We start from the raw sequence: 13239 nt of genomic DNA, 5'->3' as shown, positions 1-13239 counted from the left end.
TTATAGCATTGAACTGTAGGACAACTATTATTAGTTTTAGTTCAACTCGGTGGTTAATCAAATGGTTTAGTAAATGACAAAGAGATCAGATGATAATCAACCGTTACTTTTTAACTCAAAACTTGTATGCTGTTTTATTTTCATTTCTCTTTCAGCTCCTTGTGAGAGAACAAGTTGTACCTCGCTGAATTGTTTCACGTGTGATTTAGAGCTGTATGGGCCTGATGAAGGTCCATATCGGCCAACCCTGAAATGATAAATAGATCAAACGATCAACATATAATTAACGTGACTTAAAGGATTTTGACTTAGACACATGGCTCCCATGAGATTGTTGAAAAACATTTTATTAGATTAATTTTTCAGGGTTGTTTGGTTGAAAATGTTAGTCATGAAAATCATTTAAATAACTGTAGTTGTTCATGGATCCAGCTGTGCCTCATTACAAAATACTACAGAAACACTTGAAGGGGATTTTTGTTTTAGGTTTATGTAAAGAATTGGAAACTCTGTCTAAAGTACCTGAAATTCAGCTGATTTAAAAAAAAAAAAAAAAAAAGACTAATGACCTATTCTTTCACTGCCATTAAGCAGTTACCCCACTGGCTATCTCTACTGGTTTGTCCCTTCGAGCTGTGGTTGAGCCGGGAAAACAGAGAGTTGGGGCCTGGTGATATAACTTCCTGTGTGTTTAAGAGGTCTGTGGTCTGTGTGATCTGGTTTAGATGGAAGCGTTCTGTCTGGATCACAGTAGGCAACGGGTTTCCTGTCCTGTCCCTTCCCCACTTTGCAGCCCAGCGCACACTCCTGCTTTACTCAGGCGAGCTGTGGTCCATAATGATCCTCTCGGCTGCAGTTTTTCATGCATAATAACAACACTGGCTTGATATTCAACTCCTGGCTGTTTGACGAGTTAACGCTATTATTATTCGGTTCACTTTTGCTAATGTTGCAGCTTTTTGAGCAGTTTTAATCTTTGGTTCCAATTGTTTTGAGGATTTGTGATTATATTGACATAAACTGTAATTTAAACAAAAACTCTGCATGGTTCTTTTAAGTTTAATCAGTTGCAGGACGTGAAATTCATCAGATCATTCCAAGCATAGAAAATAAGCCTCTTTTTTTTCTCAATGATCTTTAAGTTATTAATCACTTGACTGAAAGACGATGGTCATGGGAAATTAGATGAAAAGGAAAAAATACAAATCACCATAATTCCGCTTGACAGCATTGCAATTTCCCTAATATTTGCTGGTGAATAATCAGAAGTTTTTCTCCCACAGAAGAAAACAAACAAAGGGGACTGATGATCCTTTTGTTTCCAGTTGAATATTGCATGTTTTGTCTGTGTCTGTTTGTGTGCATGTCAATGATTTATGAAGTGTCAACATCTCGTTTTCTCTGGCCTTGTATAACCCTGCATCTCTTCGTATCATCATCATCATCATCCTTTAGGTGGTGAAACTCCTGAACAACAAGCGTTCGCAGGCTGTAGGTATCCTGATGTCCAGCATTCATCTGGATATGAAAGACATCCAGAACGGTAAGTGTTATCATGCAGTCAACAGTACTCTTTGAAAATGCTGTGACGCAGGTGACTGTGAAATGGCACAGTTGTGGAAGCAGTTTACTGTGTCAGTACAATATGTAGCTGCTTTGGCCTTCGTTCTGTTGGTGGTTCTGATAACGGTATTATTATTCTCAGCATGAAGTAAGTGGCAAATGGATTGGTGCAGCACAGGATGAAAAGTGCTGCACAATTATGAGGTATATGAATACATCTAGTTTACAACATTTTCTGATATGATTCATTAGTTGTCAGTCAGTGCAATACGCATGTATTTCATATGCCTGAAAGGCTTTTTATGTTGCATCAAATATAATACATTTCATTTATGTTTTTACAAGCCACACTTGCCCTTGGGTTGGTACAGATGTTTATATTCCTCTCAGGCTGAGCTTGAATAATTTTGGACCTCCACTGACTTTTTATCTAGCGCCATTATCAAACTGAATTTTGTACTTACTCCAAAATTTGATTTAAAAAAAAATAAATAAATAACAGCAAAACTAATTCCCATTAGCCTCAGCTGCGCCTTGTGTTTAGTGTTATTTAGCTATTGTTAGTAAACTAATACACCCAGATAATGTGTTGTACATGGTAAATAGTAGTGTTAATACTGTTGAATGCTAATGTTGGCATTGAGCACAGAACACCACGGTATCTGAGCGCAGCCTGAGAGGTCTCTGCCACAAGGGTGGTTTCTCCCTCCTTTTGTAGAGAATAGATAGTCCTTTCCAGGTGTCTATCGTGTGCACTAGCTTACTGTAAATACTAATCAAAAGCACACAAATATACAATGAATCCTATCCGCTACATCTCCAAAAATAATTTCTGCACGCTGACTGTAAATGAACGCCACTGTATTGTGTGATTTGTAAAAAAAACAGCTCGTTCTTTGTCCTCTGAGAAGTGAGTACGATTCTTGGGCTGAGGTCATTGCCAGAGGTCCCTGTGGTAGTTAGCTTTTATCAGTCATAATGATGACAGGCATCTGAAATGCTTTCCCTTTGTCACTTTCCTCCCCTGTGTTGTTTTCCTTTTGCTCTCATTTTGCATAATCTCTCCCCATCTAACGGCTATATTATGTTTCTCTGGGGCTCTCCTTCGTTCTCTGATGACTTGTCACCATCCTGTCTGAGCGGCTTTGTCGAAGTGAAGTCATTCCGGAGACGTTGATGGAAACAGACCGTCTTCCTGTTTTTGTTACTCTCTGATTGCTCTCCAGTGTTCGCTCATCAATGTGTCTAAACACTCTTCCTCATCTCCCCGTCCTTTTCAATCCTCCTTCAGTTGAGCGTCTATTGCGGCTTCAAACCTTAATCTCAACGCACGTGACTGCTGGGTCGGTTAGATCGAAATAAATGTGTGCCACAGGAACCGGTTTCATCCGCAGTGTATTCAAAGCACCCTGTGGGATGAAACGTTCACTTTTCCATGTTCCTGGTCTCAACGTCCATCTTTGGTGCATCCATCTCAGGTCAGACTGGGAGGGCAAGTGAGGGCCACTCTCATCAGCGCTGTCATTCATCTCCCATGTTAGGACAGTTTTGCTATAGTACATAATTAGCACTGATTGGAGGCTTCACTATATCACAAAGAGTGAAGATCAGAGAGAATATATCTCTGTGGTTTGGTGAACTACTTCTCAATATCATGAGCTTATTCCCCCAAAACAGTCACACGCATGCTGACAAACAAAGCATCCCAAGAAAGGGATTTTTTAATTACTTTGTCATTCATTGTAATTGAATTATTGTTAGGCATGATTAATTATAGCCTTAATAAATACAATTTCACATAAACAAAACCCAAAAGACTATATATTACGACTTCCATTGCTTTCCCTTTCCTGAAATGATCTCATGTTCCCTTGTGCCATTAGAGGTTAAAATCAAAGGTACTATCTGTTTACAAAAGAGAGAGAGATGCGGCCATTAAAAATGTTTGATCGTCCCGTCAAATGTTATGAATCAGTTGTATTTCCTCTTGATTCCGTGATGAAGACAGTGACTAGCAAAGCCTTCATCACTTGGATATCTCTGACTTAAAAAGAAAAACATCTTGTGAGTCATCGATCTAGAGTGTGTTGGTTTTGTGACGGCCCGATTGCTCAGTGAGAAGTCAACACATTTTTCTTCTCCTCACAGCTGTTGTTGTTTGTTCTCAGACTTGGCCGACACTCTGCATGTTTCATAGGATACTTCCGTGCCGTGTCTGCTTCCTGTGAGGCTTTGGAGCGCCAGTCAGCATATTAGATGGTGGTTGCCGGCGCCATGCTGGGGTTGAATGTGGTAGTCGGGATAGACTACGGGCCTGGCTTTTGGTCATAAGAGGTCCGTGTCACAGCGATGATACGGATTTCTCCCATGTCTTTTAAAACCCAGTCTCCAATCAAACCAGACAGCGAGACTCTGGTTCGGATAGTAATGAAAACCAAATGGTAAAAGAAGAGAGCGGGAGAAGCAGAGAAAGGGAGAGTCAAGGAGAAGGAAGTTATTTCTGTGGTGGCCTTGGAAGAGGAGAGTGTGCAAAGAGGTCAGAGAGTGACCGTAAAAGAGCTGGGAAAGAAGGATTGGATTTGCACTTGTGGCACAAAAGTGAGGAGCTTAAAAATGCAATAATTACATAAAAGAGGAATAACAAAGATAAAACATCAGGAGTGGCTGCACAAGTACAGAAATCACTTGAGGCTTTTTTCCACATGCCTGTCCTTTTTCTAATTTTGTATTTGTCATGAATCTTCTTCATTCTGGTTTCCTAAGTTTACATTGTAAAAAATGTAGGTCACATTCACTGCCCAAGCGCATTAAGTGCATTACTCCCAGTTTCTTCCTCCTCTCAGACACAAGCTTTTCTCCACACAGCAAATCAACAGATCAAAACGATGTGAGTAATTTGGACACCTACAGCATGGTGAAATACATGTATAGGTGTCGAGTGCTTCACTGCGTGATTGTGCGTACTGCAACACCTCAGCCTCAACACCACAGACCCCCAGGCTCTGTTTGTCTTTAAACATTTACTTTCAAAGGATTAATGCTCGCAGGCGCCAGGTCCTCGCGCCGAGACAAAAAGGCGACACCAGGAATTCAAACACAGGAGTTCAAACACAGATCTTTGTACCTTTGACAGATTTCTAAGACCTCCGTATTTATGTTTTAGTTTGTGGCCCCTTGAATTCTATGGCGATGAGAGCTGATAAATATGTAACTCGCAGCATACGGCACATGACACTTCATGTGGGCCCGGGAGATATATATATTTTTTTGCCTTTATTTCGTGCCACCTTCGGCCCCAGCGAGGCAGGAAACTCAGATTTAAAAAGGTGTTCTTCCACCGTTTGTGGTTGGCGTCTCAGCCAAAGAAGAATGTTGTAATGTGGAGGTTATGAAAGTGGAGGTCTGTTTGTGCTGGTTTGATTTCTGACTTGTTAAAGGTGTTCCTTGAAGGTAAAGCAATGTCATGACATGCTTTAGTGTTAACTTTAACATTAACCATGTCGCCCTCTTCTAACATCCACAGCCGTCCTAAATATGGACAACACTGTTGTTGATCTGGAGACTCTGCAAGCCCTTTATGAAAATGTGAGTATTACACCATGCTACTTGGAATTAGAGCTATGTGTTTACGGTTACAATAGTGATATCGTAAAAAAAAAATTAATTTGAACTTTGCAGTTGGTTGTTTTTTTTTTACTTTGAAGTGGGGATGATCAAAGGCAGTGGTTTCAGTAAAATCAATAGAGGAGCGAAAAGACAATATCCCAAACTGGAATAGATTTGTACATTTCCCTGCCAATGCAGAATTACATAAATACACAGTGTTGAGCAACAAACCCAGTATAATTATACAAAGTAACACTACTGACAGCTCGGGCTGATCTTGACTGCAGCACTCGGTCTGGGAAAACCTGTCTTTTTTTTTTTTCTGTTCCTCTGTGGTTTGCAGTAAAAGTATTGTTTTGGAACAGTTTGCTTGTGACAAATAGAATGATTTATGGTTACACATTTCATGCCATATATGAATAACAGACAATCATTTTATTATGAAATGAAACCCAAGAAGATACAACATGCAGCAATATCAACAAAATAGTATTCATCAGATGTTTGTGTTGTTGTATTTGGAACTTGATTGAAGGTAAACCACAAAATACCAAATGTTATCCATACTGTGCTACAAGTATCGAATGCTGAAATTTTGTATAAAGTTTAGGTGGGAAAAATGCACTTTTTAACCACTTTGGTGTGTCTGTAATATAAAGTGACATTTGCACTGTCAATCAGAGATGCCACTTCACAGTGTACATATTTCTCTATGTGGAGTTCCACCATGTTCCACTTGACAAGATGAACTAAGGAAGCGTGTATTAGATACGAAAACAAACAGGCGAGCCGCAAACTCGACTCGTATGTGTGCCGTTTGGCTACAGAGTCAGTCATGTGTAGGTCTGTCTGCTGGCCTGGAAGGGAACCAACGTTTTTTACACACTGGACATTGACTTTTGTAATGCCGCTGTGCAACAGAGATGATAGCTGAGAAACTCCAGCATTTGTGTCGCACAGCTCCTCTTGAAAGTGCGGATGTGGTTTTAAGAAAGAGGAGACTACGCTGAGCTTTGCCAAGCGAGATGACCAGGTTGTGTCGTATAATATTAGCAAAGAATTACGGAGCTGTCATCAGTACTTTCCGATATATCTCCATTTTGGCAATGAAAGTCGTCTTGTATACAGTAGATACATATTCATCAACCTCGAGTGACCGCCCAGTGGAAGTGGTTCAGGACCCTTTCGAAGTCAGGTCAGTAAATTATGGAACATAAAAATGAGCGTGTTTTCCACATTTCAACTGTGATACAGTTTTAAGATGCTGTGAAAATCCTGTGAATTGCTTTTTGGCACAACTACACAGGAGAGGCCTAGACCTTTGGCTGCCGGAGGCATATTAATAATGTTGATCATGGGAATGAGACTGGCTTGAGACGAGCTGTAGTTATGAACCAATGTGTCATAACTTAGGATCAAAAGTCTTCTAACCTCTCTACTCACCCCGAGACTTCAAGCCCCTCTCCCTCTCCTTCCTCCCCTTATGGCCTAGGGCTATGTTATTGAGTTGAGGAGCCAAATTGTTTCTCTTTTGTATTGCGAGACTCCATCCTGTCTGTGGGTCTCCAGCCCCCTAAACCACAGTTGGCAGCACAGTCAGCCTGTCTTGAGGAATGTGAGGGGCTTCTAATGGTTACACCCTCACTCACTGTGCTAGGATCTGGATCACACACTGCTCTCTGCCTCACTCCCTTTTTCTCTCACTCGCACAAACACGCTCGCAAACAAACATGTTGAACCGCACGAAATGTGCACACACTGTACAGTGCGCACACGAGAGACACAAACGCACAGAGGCAGGGACAGAGTCGCTCAGTCTATGAGCTCCGGATTATAGCCACTCCTGTTCTTTGAACAATAAGCCACCACCATTAAAAGGGGGTCACAGTGATAGTGGGACGCAGCTCCCTCCACCTCTAATGTCAAGCCATAATCTGAGCCCCAGACCGGTTGTCTGAAGCTCAGGCTCCTTTCAGCTGGCAGTAGCTAAATGTCACAGAGGTCAGTTGGACCCTCCTACGAACCTTTACACTACAAATGATCGCCTCATAGACGGAAAGGCTTTGAAAAGTCCAGATATATTTTTGCGCGTTTATTACGCGATGCAAGTTGTCATTCGGGGTCTATTCTTTGGCAGCTCAATGCACCAAGAATCTCATAAATGTTGTTTCATTGAAAATTGAGTGACATAAATAGTGATTAAGCCCTGTCTGGCTCTGTTTAGTCCCGTTCTAGAAACCTGGCTAATGAATACCACTTGGCGACCACTCGAAATCTGGCATCACAAATATCATCCTACTTTCCTTAGCATTTGATATTCCACATGGGACTGTATTTCTCATGCTAACAACCGCTGCAACATGCCCTAGCAATTCAAAGATCACACGCTAATGCCTACTTGTCCCCAATTACACCAAACACTGCTGGGCTCCGCTGCTGCCCTTTGAAAAGGATCTGCTTTGCGTTAAATATATTTACACTTGAAAACATCTCGAGAGAAGGAGAAGGAGAGCATGCCCCCGTCGACAGAAGGCAGCGGTGTGTAGAATACTAATCGGGCCCTCAGTGCGTTTGATGCCGGTGTTTGATGTTTTCCAAGGATCCATGCCGAGGCCAAACCCCAGAGAGAAGGGTGGCGGGGAAACCGAGGAAGAGTGCTGAGACTCAAGAGTCTGGGGGTCTACGGGCTCTGGAGGGACTGAGAGAAAGTTTACATTTTCTTCCTAGGAATGGTTTCATTGTTTTGCCTGTCTGAGTCAGGCACATTAACATCTATTGTCTTTGCCTCTTGTGAAACGAAGGGGCATTTCTGGCTTGCTTTTTTAAAACCACCTTGTATAAAACTGTGGTCCAGAGCCTGGCAGCAGGATAATGGTCAGGAATGTATTCTTGCTGAAGGCGGCTTTTTAGCATTTGTGAGACGTGTTGCTGTATAGGCTGGCATAAGGTTGAGTTTATGTACAAAACATAATTTGAGAATTCTTTTATGATTGCTATGAAGTTTATCGACATCAAGAATTAAGAGGACTACGCTGAAAAAACAAACCCACCTCGAGTTCTATTTAGCAACTTCTCTGCAGATTTTCATCACATCAAATGAACCTCATCATAGTTTGTCAGTTGTCATGGATTTGTCGATGTGTCAATTTCCAATTTTCTAAACAAAGATCGCGGGTTTCTCCTCCAAGAAATGATTTTTCCAGACAGTGTTTTTGTTGTTTTGTTGGGTGTGATTCAAAGATTTAAATGATAAAAGCAACATTCAAATGAATTCTTCTTCAAGGCACTCAATACTGTTGCCCATCCTGTCATTGTCCAATTTGTTTGTTTTAACGACGTTTGTCACCTGAATGAAAATGATTCTCCTCGTACATTTTCTTTTCTTTACATTTTACTAAATGTGACACTGAATCTCCTGTCATACCCACAAAGATGTCTGAATGACACCAATTTACGAGTATGTTATGAGCAGACTGGAGATTTATAATTCAAGGGTTTTTGATATCTTCCCGATGAGAATATGAGGACGGTGTATTTTGTCAACTGTGAGACCGTTTTTTTTCTGATTGTTCGTATACTTATACATTTTTATGAAATTCTTCTCTCCAAGTACCTTTTGGTTTCGCCAGCCTGTGGACAACACATTTCCATTTGAACTTAATCTCTGTTTTCATTTGACAGAGAGCTCAAGGAGATGAGATGGATAACATTAAAAAGCACATGAAGTCAGCCAAAGACAAGGAGGACGCCAAGCCACTGGACAAGCCAGAGCAGTGAGAGCCAAACCCACTTTGTGAAAGAAATTAATCACGTCTTAAAGAGATGCGTTAATCTGACTAATCATGTTCATTCACCAGGTTTCTTTTCCAGTTATCACAAATCTCCAATTTCTCCGAGCGGGTGTTCTGCATCCTGTTTCAGTGCACCTTCCATGAATGTATCACCTCAATCCTCCGCAAAATAGAAATCATCCAGAGTGTGTGCAAGGTGAGAGTCTAGCCTTCCTCTCGTTTCAGTTTCAATCCTGTCTCTCACCTTTAACCTTCATACCTTCATCTCATTTACACACACCAGACTCTGCAGACTGGTGACTGCGTATTGCAGGTGCTCGGCCTGGTGCTGGCTTTTGGCAACTTCATGAATGGAGGTAATCGGTCTCGAGGGCAGGCTGACGGCTTCACCATGGACATCCTGCCAAAACTGAAGGACGTTAAAAGCAGTGTGAGTATGTGTGCGTTACAAGAGTATAAGCAAACATCAGTCACCTTACAAGCAAACTGGAACTGGATTGGACTATAAGTATCTGAATAAATGTGTGTAAAATAAATAGAAAAAAAAAAAAAAGCCTAATTAGAGATGTATTATTCAATTCACATTATACAATAAAATAAGTGGTGGGAAACATGATGACTCAAAATATTTACGTTCTAATTTTAAAATTGTCCCATCTATGGTCAAGGCTGGACATCAGAGTCCAGGATTTGAACGGGACATGCCAAACATGAGGACTATAGCTGTGCAGATTTAGAGGAGAGACCATTCTGTTTACAGTTCTGATCCAATATCACGACGGCCTCCCTGTGCCCCTGGCACTGCCATATAAGGACACAGTGGTTTGTGTTTTTGTGGTGGCGGACTGAGTAAGGTATCCATAAAGAACATCAAACTTTCCACCAACTTGAGTTATGACGGCCAACCCCGCACAGTTGTGTTTTGTTGTAACGCTCTTTCAATGTCATGATTTATTCCCGACTTCTAAGGCTGCTGTCTCTATTCTTGTTTGGCCCACACAAATTAAAACGTCCTGCTCCAAAATGATTAAATTAATAAATAAAGGGATTTTGGTTTATTTATTTGGATCCTTCTCTCTCTTTCAGGATAACTCCCAGAGTCTTTTGTCCTACGTTGTTGCTTACTATCTAAGGCACTTTGATGAGGTATGTTTTGGTTCCTGTTTATTTGAATGACTTTTCTGTTTTAGTCTGATTTGCTTAGAAATCCTTCCAGAGCTCTCTTTTCATCTCCTCTCTTGCCAGAGGATACCATGGCTTATCCTTTATCAAATTATTTATTTTCCCTTTCCTCATTTAGAGCAGAAACAAATCTCTCTCTTTTTCTGGCACTCTCTTATAATTCTCTTTCTGTCTTTCACTCTTCATCTCCTGCTCTCACTCTGCTTTGGTCTGGCTTCATTCAAACCTGCAGTCTGTTCATTGGCACAGCATCCAAAGGAGGGCTAGTGTAAATAATTAGGTTCTCCAGATGAGATGAACTCAGTAGTGCGGCTTGCCAAAATCAACCTGCATGACACGACTGTAGCACTCATTATGGCCTTGTAGTAACTCTGATGGAGAGTATTGACATGTACTTTGTGCCCCGGGCTTAATGGTCATTATCTGCTGTAGTTTCAGCCAGATCTTCTCTGGGATGTTTGGACTGCTGATAAGTACTTGTAGGTCTCTGAAGACATTAATTTAAATCTTGCCTGGTGTGTACAATATGGAGAGGCCCTTTCTACTTGAGGAAGATTGACTTTGACATTGTGGTGTGTGTGTGTGTGTGTGTGTGTGTTGCCCTTCACCAGGATGCTGGCAGAGAGACGTGTGTCTACCCTCTGCCTGAGCCCCACGACCTTTTCCAGGCCTCCCAGATGAAGTTTGAGGACTTTCAAAGAGATCTCCGCAAGTTGAGGAAAGACCTCAATGGTACCTTCATAAACCTACATTCCATGATTTTCCTGCTTTTCAAGCACATCTACAACTTTAAACTGTATATTTACCAAAAACTTTACCAGGTTGTAAACTTGGCCTTTTGATAACCAGCAAACTATGGCAGGTGTCATGTCATAGTTAAAAAGCCATTGCATTGATGTTTATGCAGCCAGAAATGATGTATTAATTCATGCACATGTCTTTTTGTACAATGGGAAATCATTTTCCAAACCTGACCAGCTATGGTCATGTGTGGACTGTCGAGCTAGGTCAACAGCGAGATAGCATCTGTTTGTCTTGCAGACGAACTAACTAGAAGCAGATGTTGACTCCTGTTGGACCAGGCATGTCTTTACTGTCCTTATGAAATAGAGATCAAAATATAGACCAGGCAAGGTCAAGGAACTATTCTACCTGTGTACTCTATCAAAGGTTCATCAGCTGAACAGGAAGAGTCTCTCTTCGAGCTCTGAATCACCTCCCTGACCTGCAGCAGATTGTTTTGAAGAGAGTTTCAGAATATATTAGCGTGTGTCTGTGAGTGTTGTGCGTCATCACTTTGCCCATGGGGGTCCTAAATATGATTCATGGGTGGACTGATTTGCTTAATGGTTGACTCTTTTATTAGTCATTTGTCAATCAGTTCCTGAACTGATACACATGCCTAATCTATTACATAATTTTGTGTTGCCTTACCAACCATTCATAGAAAATTATGTAATGACTTCCACCAACCCGCTTTAATGTGATAAACATGTTATTATTATTAGACAAAGCTTTTTGTCATTAAAATATCGTCTCTAGTCAGCATTAATTTGGTGCTATTTTCACAAACTGAGGAGTCTGGGGTCAAAATTTCCATTCAATGAAGATTACAATTATGTAATCCCTCAATGAAGTCAACAGACAATTAAACTGGAGTCACATGCTGAAAGTATTATTTCAGGTAGGGATTTAGTATTGCATTTTGCCATTAAAAAGATTGGAAACATAAATTAAATGAGTGTTATAGAGAATTATGTGTTATGTTACTGCACATCAGGACAGCAGGAAAAAGTGTGGAAACTGGATTATGCTGGACAGGCCAAACTGATTGGTTGAGTGAAAAGCGCCCTAATGAATGAGGCAGTTAGGAAACACTCGCCTTCATTTCTCTGTCTCAAGTCTCTCAGCACTCTGAACACTTTCCAAGTCCTGAAGTACCTACAAGTGGTAAAAAACAACGGTGTATTTTTGTGCAACCATATGTGGACACGTGTGTATGTGCGAGTTTGTGTGCTTGCGGCCTGATCGACAATTTCCTGAACCTGGTCTGTTCTCTATCATGTTTTATGTATCTTTGCTGCTAAACCAATCAGGTGCCTGAACCGTGTTGCCAAATATTGTTTTTCCTCTGCCATAATGATTCTTTAGGCTGTTCATTATTTGCAATTCATAAAGATGGAGTTGCTCGCAGGGGAAACACACTTTCGACCCCAGTGGCAGTGGCACATGCTGGCCGTTCATAAATACATCATCACATGCTATACCTGCAGACCTCTTCATTACCTAGCAGAGCCAGCTGAGCGCTCTAACAGACACTGGCTTCGATGACAGTTCCCAGTGGGGGGTTCCGATAGGTAGGCGGCGTCGAAATGGCCTTGGCTGGCCCGAAGGACATCAGTAAGTAACATAGTGGAGAGAGGGCTCGCTGTGTACCTTTTCGGTTGAGGCACCATATGGTCTATGAATTACCACTTGCCCAGTCCCGACCTCCCTGTTCCCGTAAGCGTTTCGTGGCTTCTCCACCTCTCAGGCCTTGAGCTGAGCTTGTGTATTCGTTATGCTTGCATAGCGTGACACTAAGTTTCTCCCGGGATCGGAGCACAGGCCTTCCTGGGTCCTGGGGGTGCCTTGTTAGTCATTATGAACCATTATGTCTTTGCAGACACTTATTCAGTAGATATTCATTAGACATTTATCAAAGCAGGCACTGCACTGTAGAGTATGTACTGCTGGATTTCCTATTACCGTTGCTGGAAAACGTTTTCTCAACTCATCATGATGATCTCTTGTTGTTTCAGCATGCGCAGCTGAAACCGAGAAAGTTTGCAAACTGTCCTCTGAAGAGAACCTGCAACCCTTCAAGGACAAGATGGATGAATTTCTCAGTCAAGGTGAGCCTATTTTCTAAACCAGTTGAAACTGATGATCGAGAAAATTTTTATGAATGTGGCTGTTTAGTATTTCCTTAAACAACGAATCCGATAAAAAGACCAACACCAGCAATAAACTGTGTCTGTGTGAGAAAAAAACAACTCATTTATCTTTTGCTCCGTACCATAAAGCTCCATTGTTGACCAAAAACCGTCAGCCACAT

General features: G+C 41.4%; 1 protein-coding gene across 1 annotated transcript in view; it reads left to right on the top strand.

Moving 5' to 3' along the window:
- Positions 1-13239, top strand: part of fmn2a (formin 2a) — a 36812-nt gene that overhangs the window by 14988 nt on the left and 8585 nt on the right. Inside the window, exons 6-13 of the mRNA XM_069692892.1 lie at positions 1456-1543; positions 5087-5148; positions 8851-8942; positions 9027-9156; positions 9244-9390; positions 10047-10106; positions 10754-10874; positions 12944-13036. Coding sequence (XP_069548993.1) covers positions 1456-1543; positions 5087-5148; positions 8851-8942; positions 9027-9156; positions 9244-9390; positions 10047-10106; positions 10754-10874; positions 12944-13036 — 793 coding nt within the window. The remainder of the gene's footprint in view (positions 1-1455; positions 1544-5086; positions 5149-8850; positions 8943-9026; positions 9157-9243; positions 9391-10046; positions 10107-10753; positions 10875-12943; positions 13037-13239) is intronic.

This window comes from Brachyistius frenatus, unplaced genomic scaffold (assembly GCF_029030835.1).
Source record: "Brachyistius frenatus isolate BFR_SWC_R1_liver_20210118 unplaced genomic scaffold, ASM2903083v1 Contig_13, whole genome shotgun sequence".
NCBI classification, from domain to species: Eukaryota; Metazoa; Chordata; class Actinopteri; family Embiotocidae; genus Brachyistius; species Brachyistius frenatus.
This window is presented reverse-complemented; position numbering and strand designations above follow the sequence as displayed.